This window comes from Argentina silus, assembly GCF_951799395.1.
Source record: "Argentina silus genome assembly, chromosome: 19".
NCBI classification, from domain to species: domain Eukaryota; kingdom Metazoa; phylum Chordata; class Actinopteri; order Argentiniformes; family Argentinidae; genus Argentina; species Argentina silus.
Window position 1 is genome coordinate 1,734,895 of NC_139673.1, and position 15,271 is coordinate 1,750,165.

The 15,271-nt window shown below is 43.9% G+C and overlaps 1 protein-coding gene across 1 annotated transcript in view; it reads right to left on the reverse strand.

Annotated features, from left to right (window-relative positions):
* Window positions 1-10,470: 10,470 nt before the first annotated feature.
* LOC310819515 (endoplasmic reticulum aminopeptidase 1-like) overlaps window positions 10,471-15,271 on the reverse strand; it is a gene marked incomplete at both ends in the record, with an annotated part of 8,818 nt that continues 4,017 nt past the window's right edge. The window contains 7 exons of the mRNA XM_083690817.1: window positions 10,471-10,615; window positions 10,735-10,902; window positions 11,467-11,654; window positions 12,056-12,212; window positions 12,570-12,768; window positions 14,683-14,762; window positions 15,048-15,202. Coding sequence (XP_083546943.1) covers window positions 10,471-10,615; window positions 10,735-10,902; window positions 11,467-11,654; window positions 12,056-12,212; window positions 12,570-12,768; window positions 14,683-14,762; window positions 15,048-15,202 — 1,092 coding nt within the window. The remainder of the gene's footprint in view (window positions 10,616-10,734; window positions 10,903-11,466; window positions 11,655-12,055; window positions 12,213-12,569; window positions 12,769-14,682; window positions 14,763-15,047; window positions 15,203-15,271) is intronic.

Here is a 15,271-nt window from a genome sequence, read left to right on the forward strand (position 1 = left end):
AGGGCGGTAACACAGGAAGAGAGAGGCACGGCCAGCGTCGCGCCGCGTCTGCGCCGCTGACGGGCGGCTCGGCCAATAGGCGGAGAGCTCCTCCGGCGGAAAACCTATGAGCGTGCTCCGTTTCTGTGAGTAAGCCCGCCTCCGCCAACTGGAGAACCAATCCGGACGAGTTTCGGTGGTGTTTTTCCTCATCGCTGATGCTAGATCTGTCCTTGGCAAGAACGCAGGCGAAGGAGCTCTTGCAGCCTCTAGTCAAGTCAGGTCTCGTTTATTTGTCATTACGTTGAATGCAAGTATACAATAAACGAAATGCCAGAGGCTGACTATCATCTGGTTTAGCATTCAACTTGTTTGAGCAGTTTTAGTTGAGTGACACTTAATGTGTGTGTGTGTGTGCGTGTGTGTGTGTGTGTGTGTGTGTGTGTGTGTGTGTTTGGACTGTTCATAGGTACAGTAGCCTAACAGCATATCTGTTCACCAAAGTGCCAATACAAATATAGGACTCTTCCGGAATATTTTAATTTAACAACATGCCATGTTTCCTCTTAAGCATGAAGATTGTACAAATCTACCTGAATTACCTGAATTACCTGAATTTCCCCCTGGACCTGAATTTCCCCCTTTACCTGAATTTCCCCCTGGGATAAATAAAGTTTCTATCTATCTATCTATCTATCTATCTATCTATCTATCTATCTATCTATCTATCTATCTATCTAAATCTGTCACTCGGTTTGCTTGTCAAAGGCTGCTCTGGTTTAGCATGAAACTTGTTTGAGCCGTTTCAGTTGAGTGTTTCAGTGAGAGGGAGAACAGGTGAAACGTAGCCTACAGGTAAACGTTCTCTCTTATTTCTCCCCACTCTGTTCTATTCTAATTTCATAGCTGTAAGAAACAAAATTAGTCTAAACTTAAGATCTTGAATAAAGTGAATCTAAACCAACCTGATAGCTTTCTGTTCTTTCTTAGGGACTGTAGAGGGCTCGCTCTGTGTGTGTGTGTGTGTGTGTGTGTGTGTGTGTGTGTGTGCATACGTGTGTGTGTGCGTGTATGTGTGTGTGTGTATGTGTGTGCATGCGGTTGTGTGTGTGTGTGTGTGTGTGTGTGTGTGTGTGTGTGTGTGCGCGCGTATGTGTGTGTGTGTGTGTGTGCGCACGCGTATGTGTGTGTGTGTGTGTGTGTGTGTGTGTGTGTGTGTGTGTGTGTGTGTGTGTGTGTGAGATAAACAACTCCTCCGTTTCCACTCCCTCCTGAGAGCCATCTGGACCTGGAGAGTGAACCTGATCCTGATCCTCTTATTGATTTTCATGACTGGATCATGATAGTATTACAGTGCTGCACAGAAGACGGCACTGAGCAGCTGCCAATCCACAGTCAACTGAAGTCTCCTATGTTGTTTACTAGGACTGTACTTAGAACTAACAAACTCGAAATGAGTTCAGTAACCCAAAGCAAGTTTGAGATAGCATGAAACAAAGGGAGAGAGATCAAATGAAGGGCACCATCAGAATGGGTTGAGGGGTCCTGTAATCAGGAGGATAGAATTTCATTTCCATCCGGTACACCGGCCTTACAATCACAAGGTACTTGGTAACAAGATACCCTCTAAACCCTGAACAACTGGAGAACGGTAGTGTGAGAAGTAGGTGTCCATCCAGATGTGGTCCTCTGTGGCTCAGTTGGTAGAGCATGGCGTAAACAACGCTTAGGTTGTGGGTTTGATTCCTGCTGGGACCATATATACTGAAATGTGTGCACTCACTGCAATGTAAGTCGCTTTGGATGGCATATATTATATGTATGCATACTGTGTGCCTTCAGTGGCTTAGCGTGAGCTGTGTCTGAGGAGGATGACCTGGTTAGCTGTGGCTCAGTTGGTTAGGGCACGGTGCAACAGCAGGGTGATGGGTTTGACTCCGGCATGGAGCGCCACACACACTGAACACCACCACTGCTGAGGAGGTTCCCAGGCGAGAGGCTCCCCTTTAGTCCATCAGTGAAATGTGACTTTCTGCCCTCCTGCCAGAGCTGAGGGTCCTGAATGGCTCTTTGTGGTTGTTTATGGGGGGGGTGGGGTGGTACCGCAGTGTCCCAAGATGTAAGAGTCTGTTCTCATGCCAAGTGGAGGCCCTGGGGTTTCTCAATGGAAGGCAACTGGGCCAGAGCAGAGGGGCTTGGCAACCGAGCTCCTCTCTCCTGCCAAGCTAAACACCACAAGCTAAGTCCTCAGAAGAGCCCTCATCCCACTGGGCTTTGGAAATGTCTTTTTCACCAGCTTGACTTCATCTCCATACTTACAAACAGTATTGTATTATAGCAGAGGTTATTGTATAATCATTTTCGGTAACTTGGGTAACTCTTCACAATCAGGATACAGTCGTAAACATTCGTGAATGCCATAGTAAACATGACGGAATGCAGGATGTGTTCTACTTGTACTCGCCGGCGCCATCTAGTGGACCTAAATGACAGCAGAGCCATTGTGATGGATAGAATGCATCTCTGAACGACAGCAGGCAACCTTCAAATGAGTGGGTAGAGGTGGGTCTCAATATTTGAGAGTGTTTCATAGAAACAAAGTATTTGCAAAACATCTTGCATTCAAGTGTTTGTCACAGAAAATGGATAAAGCTGCCTGTTATATTATTATTATATATATATGTTATATTATATTATTATATCAATAATTAAAGTGATGAAAGTTCAAATGTTACACCCAGGTGTTTATCCAAGCATCTACTCTTTGTAATCATGGCTCATTCCAGTCTGAGGGTGTATGCATTCCTCTACCAACAGAGATCCAGCCTCATCTTTTCACAGTGACAGAATATTTTTGCTTTAAAATGTTGATTAAACATCAGCAGAAAGTGTCATTGCATGATGGTCTTCTTCTGTTCGTCAAGGTTATGAAGGGTTATAACCCTTTATTCCCTCCCTCTCATCAGTTCATGTCCAGGTCCATCTGGTGCCTCAGCTCTTCTATTGAGACAGAGATGAGGCCTGAGGAGCCTGCAGATCGAGTTTCTACTAATCGGCTTAACTGATTTAATATGAGACGTTATGTTATTGTCCTGCTGGCTTGTTGTTTATGTATGAGTGTATGATTGTCATGACTTGTGTTCTGTGTGGACCCCAGGAGGAGGTGCTGCTGTGTTAGCCCAAAACCAGCCCAAAACCAGCCCAAACAGTCAACAACACTTTCCCTATGCAGCCCCCCTCTCTGTGCTGGCCCACACAGCTCCTAGTGACAGCTGTCTGAATGCTGCCATGGATTAGGCCTACAATACAATATATCTTGTAAATCATTTTACGGCTCGATTGTGATCATAATTAGAAGATCATCAATAAGCAGCTGTTGTTGATGTTGTTTATACAAATGTTCTGTAGTGTTTGTGATATCTCTAAGCAAGAACAATGTTATGCAAAGATGTTTAACGCCGAGGAGAAATTGTTCCACAGATTAGATATGGCAATTATGTGCTCAATGGGATCACTGTCAACATCTTTGGTACCCCACAGACACACAAACACACACACACACACACACACACACACACATCTACAGGGGCAGGGATTTCTGAGCTGAGCTCAAGAATAGCATTAGGATATCTTAGGTAGTAAAATGGCGCCATCTTGTGGCTTTCAAATATAAACAATGGAAAACATGGGCTGAATTGAGATCAAGATTCTTTGTCACATATTAACAAATATACCCAAGGCAGCACAGAATGCACATTACAGGATTTGTTACAAAAAAGGAAGTGTGTTCTTAGTCCGGAACGACATTCAAAACACATTCAACAGTATAATGTGAAAATATGAAATACTGTAGATCCTTCTAAAATGTTAGTTGACATATACAGTAGCTTACATACTAGACCCCTGGTATCAGGATCAATATGTTTGAAATTCCACAGTGAATATCTGTCATATTGATGTTAAGAGCAGCGGAGCGTGGAGTTTTTGACGTAAGTCAGAAGCCTTGTGCACCAGAACACAGGAGTGAATGAAAGGAAGCATACTAGACTGGTCTCCGGATCATAACATTTACATTGATGGCATTTAGCAGACGCCTTTATCCAAAGCGACTTACAACAAATACATTTGTTTAAGTAAGTGAATCATCGATCCATCAGTCATCATAAGACAAAGTAATCAATGCTCACACCAGGGGCCATTGGCAGTCGTAATGCCAGAAGCCTTAATTATTATTATTTTTTAATTATTAACAGGAGAGAACTTGTACAGGGGGGTAGTGGGGGTGAAGAGGTCTTTAGGAGGGACTGTTAAGATGTAGCCTGAAGAGATGGGTTTTCAATCTACGGCGGAAGATCGGATCGGATCAATATCTCTGAAATTCCACAGTGAATGTGTGTCGTTTTGATGTTGTCACAAAAGGAGGGTGCAGATGTTGATGTCGTGAGAGTTTGAGGAGCGGATACATTATAATGTCTTGTAGAAGTAGGACAACTCAGTAGGTACCTAATCATCAGGCTAAATCTGAATACTTTGAACAAATAGTATTATCAATAGTTTATAAGTGTATTTATTAACAGTATGTAACATTAGAAGGATTTATGCTTTGTAAATTAAGTATTAAATGGTTTATAGGACATCTGCATTAATACATGTTAATGAATGTGTCTTTATTTTAAAGTGTCACGGAGACACTTGCCAGAACAACAGGAAACTGTGTAAAGGCCTTCTCTTATATTATATTATATCTCCTCTTATATTGGTGGTCAGTGAAAGGCCTTCAATTTAATAAGTAACAAATTAAGTAGAGAAATACATTACACACACAAACAGAAACAGGATCTCATCTTAATGTACATCACTGTCAGTCAATCTCAATGTAACCCATACAGGTAATGCTCATGATGTACTGATAGCATTTTATCATTACATATTCATACACGTTTTATGACCATTTCTGATTATAAACTCCTAAACACGTATACGAATAGTGGTGCCCCATCTGAATCGGTAGGTGAGTTCCTTGGTGCAGGATGGGTGTGTTCGGGAGGTGGCGGGGTAGGTTCTCAGCAGCCAGGACTGAATGGCCTTCGTGTTGGTCTTCAGCCAGTGTCTGTTCAGTTGGATCATCTCCAAAGACCGCCTGACAAAAGACATATGACCAAGTTCCCTCTCTGTCACAAAGAACTCGTACACCTAGGGGATACGAAGCAGAAACAAGCACTCAGAGATCGCTTCGGCTTTGAACTGTCCGATAATCCCTCTAAAGGGTATTTAATAAACACCTCTTCATATTTTTGAGTCAAGTTGAAATGGGATGTAGTTTTTGTTACAATACCAGACAAATATGATGACCCCAAAGGAAATCTAATCACACAAACAAAGACACACAAAAAAACAAAACAATACACACATCATTGAAAAGAACAGTTATAAATGATGGTTCTAACTTTATCAAAGGAAAGTAAAGTATTATGTTTTTCAATACTTACGGTTAACCATTAATCAACATAAAATACAATGATTAATTTATATGATATTGTCTAATATCCAATGAAATTTACACTCACCAAGCACTTCATTAGACATTATACTAATACTGGGTAGGGCCTCCCTTTGCTCTCAAAACAGCCTCAATTCTTTGTGGCATTGATTCCACAAGATGTTGGAAACATTCCTTTGAGATTCTGGTCCATGTTGACATGATTGCATCACGCAATTCCTGCAGATCTTTCAGGTCCACTTTCAAGCTATGAATCTCCCTTTCTACCACATCCCAAAGGTGTTCCATTGGATTCAGATCCGGTGACTGGGAAGGCCACTGAAGAACACTGAACTCATTGTCATGTTCATGAAACCAGTCTGAGACAACTTTTGCTTCATGACATGATGCAATATCATGCTGGAAGTAGCCATTAGAAGATGGGTAAATTGTGGCCATGAAGGGATGCACATGGTCAGCAACAATACTCAAATAGGCTGTGGCATTCAAGCGATGATTGATTGGTATTAACGAGCCCAAAGTGTGCCAAGAAAACATTCCCCACACCATGACACCACCTCCAGCAGCTTGGACTGTTGACACAAGGCAGGTTGGCTCCATGGATTCATGCTGTTGGCGCCAAATTCTGTCCTTACCATCTATGTTCCTCAGTAGAAACCGAGATTCATCAGACCAGGCTACGTCTTTCCAGTCTTCAACTGTCCAGTGTTGGTGAGCCTGAGCCCACTGCAGCCTCAGCTTTTTGTTTTCGGCTGACAGAAGTGGAACCCGACGTGGCCTTTTGCTGCTGCTGCTGCTGCTGCTGCTGTTGCTGCTGCTGTTGTAGCCCATCCGCCTCAAGGTTCTACGCGTTGTGCGTTCGGAGATGCTTTTCTGCTCACCACAGTTGTACAGAGTAGTGATCTGAGTGACCGTAGTCTTTCTGTCAGCTGGAACCAGTCTGGCCAGTCTCCGTTGACCTCTCTCATCAACAAGGCGTTTTCGTCCGCAGAACTGCCGCTCACTGGATGTTTTTTCTTTACTGCACCATTCTGTGTAAACTCTACAGACTGTTGTGCGTGAAAATCCCAGGAGATGAGCAGTTTTAGAAATACTCGAACCAGCCCGTCTGGCACCAACAATCATGCCACGGTCTAAATCACTGAGATCACTTTTTTTCCCCATTCTGAAGGTTGATGTGACCGTTACCTAAAGCTGCTGGCCCGTATCTGCAGGACTTTATCCATTGCGCTGCTGCCACAAGATTGTTTAATTCTTTTTCTTTCTGGTTTGATGGCAGAGTGCAAACTGGCTGGTGCAATACCGCCACCGTCTGCATAGGGGTGGGCTAGAGACTAGAGGTTTACAAAATGATTGCATGTTTTTGTACACTCACCGAACACTTTATTAGGAACACCTGTACACCTGCTCATGGTGAAGGTGGTGTAATGGTGTGGGGAATGTTGTCTTGGCACACTTTGGGCCCGTTAATACCAATCAATCATTGCTTGAATGCCACAGCCTATCTGAGTATTGTGGCTGACCATGTGCATCCCTTCATGGCCACAATTTGCCCATCTTCTAATGGCTACTTCCAGAATGATAATGCATCATGTCACAAAGCAAAAGTCGTTTCCAACTGGTTTCATGAACATGACAATGAGTTCAGTGTTCTTCAATGGCCTTCCCAGTCACCGGATCTGAATCCAATAGAACACCTTTGGGATGTGGTAGAACGGGAGATTCACAGCTTGAAAGTGCACCTGAAAAATCTACAGGAATTGCGTGATGCCATCATGTCATCATGGACCAGAATCTCAAAGGAATGTTTCCAATATCTTGTGGAATCAATGCCACGAAGAATTGAGGCTGTTTTGAGAGCAAAAGGAGGTCCTACCCAGTATTAGTATAGTGTTCCTAATAAAGGGAGGCCCAACCTAGTATTAGTATAGTGTTCCTAGTAAAGTGCTCAGTGAGTGTATACTCGTGCAAATCCTACTTCAATAAGAGTTGGTCCCAGTGGATCTGTAGGAACCTCCACACCATCTCATTGGTCTTGGGCCTAAATGCTAGCTGCTCCACTATGATGGCAAACAGATCAGGAGATTAATCCAGCAGATTGGGGAGCTCAGCAGTGATGGCGGAAGCAAGGAGATGAAAGAGTGAAGTCTCCTTTGTGCCAAATCAGACCCAAGCCCCTAGCCCCTGTCTCTTAGCCCCTGTGTACTTTGGGAGATCTGAGATTCTGTATAAGCAGTGTGCTATTAGCTCCACCTTTCCCTCTGAAAGGCCTTTTATCTCCTATTATATTGGTGGTCATTGAAAGGCCTTAAGAAAACAACAGGAATATAGTTAGAGACTTCAATTTAATAAGTAACAAATTAGGTAGAGAAATACATTGAACACACAAACAGAAACAGGGTCTCATCTTAATGTGCATCACTGTCAGTCAATCTCAATGTAGCCCATACAGGTAATGCTAATGATGTACTGATAGCATTTTAATCATTACATATTCATACACGTTTTATGACCATTGATGATTATAAACTCCTAAACACGTATACGAATAGTGGTGCCCCATCTGAATCGGTAGGTGAGTTCCTTGGTGCAGTATGGGTGTGTTCGGGAGGTGGTGGGGTAGGTTCTCAGCAGCCAGGACTGAATGGCCTTCGTGTTGGTCTTCAGCCAGTGTCTGTTCAGTTGGATCATCTCCAAAGACCGCCTGACAAAAGACATATGACCAAGTTCCCTCTCTGTCACAAAGAACTCGTACACCTATGGGATACAAAGCAGAAACAAGCACTCAGAGATCGCTTCAGCTTTGAAATGTCCGATAATCCCTCTAAAGGGTATTTAATAAACTCACCTCTTCATATTTTTGAGTCGAGTTGAAATGGGATGTAGTTGCTGTCACAATACCAGACAAATATGATGACCCCAAAGGAAATCTAATCACACAAACACACACAAAACTTCTAACTTTATCAAAGGAAACTAAAGCATTATGTTTCAATACTTACGGTTAACCATTAAATCAAGATCAAATACAATGATTAAATTATATGATAGTCTAACATGCAATGGAATTTACACTCACCAAGCACTTCATTAGACACTATACTAATACTGGGTAGGGCCTCCCTTTGCCCTCAAAACAGCCTCAATTCTTCGTGGCATTGATTCCACAAGATGTTGGAAACATTCCTTTGAGATTCTGGTCCATGATGACATGATTGCATCACGCAATTCCTGCAGATTTTTCAGGTCCACTTTCAAGCTGTGAATCTCCTGTTCTACCACATCCCAAAGGTGTTCCATTGGATTCAGATCCGGTGACTGGGAAGGCCACTGAAGAATACTGAACTCATTGTCATGTTCATGAAACCAGTCTGAGACGACTTTTGCTTTGTGACATGGTCCATTATCATGCTGGAAGTAGCCATTAGAAGATTGGTAAATTGTGGCCATGAAGGGATGCACATGGTCAGCAACAATACTCAAATAGGCTGTGGCATTCAAGTGATGATTGATTGGTATTAACGAGCCCAAAGTGTGCCAAGAAAACATTCCCCACACCATGACACCACCTCCAGCAGCTTGGACTGTTGACAAAAGGCAGGTTGGCTCCATGGATTCATGCTGTTGGCGCCAAATTCTGACCCTACCATCTATGTTCCTCAGTAGAAACCGAGATTCATCAGACCAGGCTACGTCTTTCCAGTCTTCAACTGTCCAGTTTTGGTGAGCCTGAGCCCACTGCAGCCTCAGCTTTCTGTTCGTGGCTGACAGAAGTGGAACCCGATGTGGCCTTTTGCTGCTGTTGCTGTTGTAGCCCATCCGCCTCAAAGTTCGACGCGTTGTGCAAACGGAGATGCTTTTCTGCTCACCACAATTGTACAGAGTAGTGATCTGAGTGACCGTAGTCTTTCTGTCAGCTGGAACCAGTCTGGCCAGTCTCCGTTGACCTCTCTCATCAATAAGGCGTTTCCGTCCGCAGAACTGCCGCTCACTGGATGTTTTTTCTTTAATGCACCATTCTGTGTAAACTCTACAGACTGTTGTGCGTGAAAATCCCAGGAGATGAGCAGTTTTCGAAATACTCAAACCAGCCCGTCTGGCACCAACAATCATGCCACGATCTAAATCACTGAGATCACTTTTTTTCCCCATTCTGATGGTTGATGTGACCGTTACCTGAAGCTGCTGGCCCGTATCTGCAGGATGTTATTGCATTGCGCTGCTGTCACACGATTGGCTGACTAGATAATTGTATGAATGGGAAGGCGTACAGGTGTTAATAACGTGCTCTGTGAGAGTATGTGCCTGTGTTTTCTTCTTCTTCTTTCTGGTTTGATGGCGGAGTGCAAACTGGTTGGTGCATTCCCGCCACCTTCTGGATAGGGGTGGGATAGAGACTAGGGGTTTACAAAATGACTGTTTGTACACTCACCGAACACTTTATTAGGAACACCTGTACACCTGCTCATGGTGAAGGTGGTGTAATGGTGTGGGGAATGTTTTCTTGGCACACTTTGGGCCCGTTAATACCAATCAATCATCGCTTGAATGCCACAGCCTATCTGAGTATTGTTGCTGACCATGTGCATCCCTTCATGGCCACAATTTACCCATCTTCTCATGGCTACTTCCAGCATGATAATGCACCATGTCACAAAGCAAAAGTTGTCTCAAACTGGTTTCATGAACATGACAATGAGTTCAGTCTTCTTCAATGGCCTTCCCAGTCACCGGATCTGAATCCAATAGAACACCTTTGGGATGTGGTAGAACGGGAGATTCACAGCTTGAAAGTGCACCTGAAAAATCCACAGGAATTGCGTGATGCAATCATGTCATCATGGACCAGAATCTCAAAAGAATGTTTCCAACATCTTGTGGAATCAATGCCATGAAGAATTGAGGCTGTATTGAGAGCAAAGGGAGGCCCTACCCAGTATTAGTATAGTGTTCCTAATGAAGTGTTCAGTGAGTGTATACTCGTGCAAAGCCTACTTCAATAAGAGTTGGTCCCAGTGGATCTGTAGGAATCTCCACACCATCTCATTGGTCTTGGGCCTAAATGCTAGCTGCTCCACTATGATGGCAAAGTCCTGGGTCTTGAGAACATGGTTCTTTAGTGATGCGTACAGCAACCTTGTCAAAAACACAACAACCACAAATGACGTACGAATGCCAAATCAACACAGTAGTCATTTGCTTCGGACATCTCCATGTCATTGTTGTGAGACAGGGTCAAGAGATGAGCTACTTGCCACAGTGTCTTCCTGTGATTGGTGGTACGGCAGAGGGCGGCGAGCATGACGGCCTTGTCTTTGCTGGATGTGCTCTGGCGGTACTTCTGTAGCAGGAAAATCCACTCTGCGTGACCGCCTCTCACGACGCCCACACGGAATATCAGACCACGCAGAGCGGAGGGCAGCCTGCATCACAACCAAACACACACAGCAACGTGCACTGATGAACCGTGTGTTTATAGCACGTGGTTCTGTGTGTACAGTAGATGGTTGATCAGGACAACAAACACCATGGTTGATCAAGTTAGAGGATCACCACCATTGTAAACGTATGAGGATAGATAATGGCCTCAAGGGGGCAGTATATACCAAGGGGATGTTAAATACTGCAAATACTTCTTGGATTCTCTTCCTGCATGTCATACTGTCTGCCGACTTCTAGTCAATATCAGCAAGATTTATAAACTGTGTGTGTTACCTGCTAAAGAATTCCTGAACACTCACCACCTAGAGTGCCATGTGTTTTTTTTGTGGTATTTACCTAGGCTACAAAATGTAGCATCATAATTTATGCATTTCTGGTGAATAAAGTCACCCTTGGGCACTCTAGAATGTTGACAATTCGGGCGACTTTATTCACCCTCGGCACTAAAATAAGTTAATGGAGGTTGTAATTTTCCCATGAGCCCCCGTGATCTCTAAACGGTGTGTGTTAGCGGTAGGTGTTAGCGGTTGGTGCTAGTGTGTTACGGGTGTTCTCCGTCTTTGGCCATCCAGAAGTGGAAGAGGCGCAGTGCCTTCTGTTCCGCGGCCGGGGATCGCCCCCCTCTGACAGCCAGCTCCAGCAGCTTGGCCCTCAGTCTCTGGGCGGGCAGAGACCCCTGGTCCCCCCAGCTCTGGGCACGCGCCAGCCGCCCCAGCATGCCCCACAGGTGCTCCTACACCCGGGAGCAGAGAGAACACAATCAAACACAACAGATTAGGAGATTAATCCAGCAGATTGGGGAGCTCAGCAGTGACGGCGGAAGCAAGGAGATGAAAGACTAAAGTCTCCCTTGTGCCAAATCAGACCCAAGCCCCAAGCCCCTTGCCTCAAGCCCCTTGCCCCTAGCACCTTGCCCCAAGCCCCTTGCCCCTAGCACCTTGCCCCAAGCACCTTTGTACTTTGGGAGATCTGAGATTCTGTGTAAGCAGTGTGGTATTAGCTCCACCTTTCCCTCTGATAGGCGAGGTGGAGTTGTTGCCATATTGCCGAGACCTTTTTAAAGAAGAAGGCGAGGGGTTTGGGGGTATGGGGTTGATTTGCGATTGGATGGTGGATTAGAGGTTGTTTCTTTACCTTGAGAAGGTGAGTGATGCAGGGTTGTCCGTTGAAGGAGAACCTGACTATCATCTTGATCATGTGATTGATGAAGACAGTAATGGGTAAATAGGCCTCCTCTCTCTTCAGGACCAGACTGAGTGTCAATGCATTGCTGTAGCTCAGGGATCCTTGACTGAGGGAGGAGGCAAAGGGAAAATCGTCAGTAAAGGCGGCATACAGTACAAGGGAACCACACTGTCTTTCATATTTTACTGACCCACACCATAATATAGTGCAACATTTACGGGAAAGCTGTAAAATAGCTGAATACAGCCATTCCATATCAGAACCGCTGGTTTTGAGCTGCTTGTAGCTATATGTTGGTAAACAGTCATTTCCCATCTCTCCAGTCTGTGTTGTATGTATCTGACATGTACCATCCTACACCAAAACTAATGAGCAGTCAGCCTGCTGTATGGGTGCCAGCAGCCGGGGGTCATCACTCTGGCCCCATGTGGCAACGTGTGCCTCTGCTCTCTGCTTGCCGCACCTGGCCAGATGAAAGGCGTCATCGATCAATCCGGCCCTGTCTGCGGAGCTGAGCCCCCCGCCCAGGCCCCCCCCCGGGCCCCCCTGCAGCGCTGCGACCAGGCCTCGCAGCGTGGGACCGTCATAGGACACCCTGTAGAACCCACTGGAGTCCACGTTGGCTTTGATCCACAACACCTCCTCAGGAAGATCAATGACCTCTGGGGGACATAAAAGAGGACGTGTGAGGGACTGTCAGTGTCTACTGTGTCTACTATATCTACTGTGTCTCCTATATCTACTGTGTCTACTGTGTGTACTATATCTACTATATCTACTATATCTACTGTGTCTACTATATCTACTGTGTCTCCTATATCTACTGTGTGTACTATATCTACTATATCTACTATATCTACTATATCTACTGTGTCTACTATGTCTACTATATCTACTGTATCTACTGTGTGTACTGTATCTACTGTGTGTACTATATCTACTGTGTCTACTGTATCTACTGTGTGTACTATATCTACTGTGTCTACTGTATCTACTGTGTGTACTATATCTACTGTGTCTCCTATATCTACTGTGTGTACTATATCTACTATATCTACTATATCTACTGTATCTACTATATCTACTATATCTACTATATCTACTGTGTCTACTATATCTACTGTGTCTACTATATCTACTATATCTACTGTGTCTACTGTATCTACTGTGTGTACTATATCTACTGTGTCTACTGTGTCTACTGTATCTACTGTATCTACTATATCTACTATATCTACTGTATCTACTATATCTACTATATCTACTATATCTACTGTGTCTACTATATCTACTGTGTCTACTATATCTACTATATCTACTGTGTCTCCTATATCTACTGTATCTACTATATCTACTATATCTACTGTGTCTACTGTGTCTCCTATATCTACTGTATCTACTATATCTACTATATCTACTGTGTCTACTATATCTACTGTGTCTACTGTGTCTACTATATCTACTGTGTCTACTGTGTCTACTATATCTACTGTGTCTACTATATCTACTGTGTCTCCTATATCTACTGTCTCCTATATCTACTGTGTCTCCTATATCTACTGTGTCTACTATATCTACTATATCTACTGTGTCTCCTATATCTACTGTGTCTCCTATATCTACTATATCTACTATATCTACTGTGTCTCCTATATCTACTGTGTCTACTATATCTACTATATCTACTGTGTCTCCTATATCTACTGTGTCTCCTATATCTACTGTGTCTACTATATCTACTATATCTACTGTGTCTCCTATATCTACTGTGTCTACTATATCTACTGTGTCTCCTATATCTACTGTGTCTCCTATATCTACTATATCTACTATATCTACTGTGTCTCCTATATCTACTATATCTACTATATCTACTGTGTCTCCTATATCTACTGTGTCTACTATATCTACTATATCTACTATATCTACTGTGTCTCCTATATCTACTGTGTCTACTATATCTACTGTGTCTCCTATATCTACTATATCTACTATATCTACTGTGTCTCCTATATCTACTGTGTCTACTATATCTACTGTGTCTCCTATATCTACTGTGTCTACTATATCTACTGTGTCTCCTATATCTACTGTGTCTCCTATATCTACTGTGTCTACTATATCTACCCTTACTGCAAAGTAGAGGTTAAACAAACAAACTGGCTAAATTCATCAACTTTTACTTTTAGTAGGGGAGAGCGGAGCACTCAGATAGATAGACTTACACTGCAGTGAGTGCATACTTTTCAGTATATACGGTCCCAGCTGGAATCAAATCCACAACCTAAGCGTTGTTAGCGCCATGCTCTACCAACTGAGCCACAGAGGACCAGTGGAAAGTGATCTAATGCTATTCCAAGTTTTTTTTATTTGATTTGATTTCCTTTTTTAAAAAACTCTGGAGTTTTTTGTGTGTGTTTTTTTCCTCATCAGTGAACCGCAATGCCATGAAATATGCAACGCACATCAACGGAATGAAATGCAAGCCGACTCTAATTGATTTTAGTCCGAAAAACTAACAAAAAGCTCTCTTCTCCACAGCACAGTGATCTGTTAGATAATGAATACCAAATGACCTTCTTTGCTCCTCATCAAATGGATGCTGACAGACGATGAACTGCTTGTGTAGAAAGTAAATGGGATCTGCCACAGAGATCTACGTCGCATCGAGAGAGAGAGAGAGAGAGAGAGAGAGGGAGAGAGAGAGGGAGAGAGAGAGGGAGAGGGAGAGAGAGAGAGAGAGAGAGAGAGACAGAGAGAGAGAGAGAGGGAGAGAGAGGGAGAGAGAGAGAGACATTAGAATTCAGGGGCTATAGCAGGAAACAGGGTGGAAACACACAGTGAGGGACGACAGGCGTAGAGAGGGACGGGGGAGACGGAGAGAGGCATGGGGGAGACGGAGAGAGGGATGAGGACAACAGGAGGTCTTTGTTTTAATTACTCTGTGTCATTCTGGGGGGAGATAGTGAAAAGATCCTGTCTCAAGTGGATGTGGGTCCCCTGAATGGACACGGACACCACTGGATAACCCCTCTGTGTTATCCATGAGTCCATCACGCCTTTCACGTCCACGCTCATGTCCTTCTGCTGGGCCGTCTGGAGAGGAAATGAGCCCATTATTTCTACTGGCAGCTCTGTCACAGCAGGGGTCACACACATCTATGG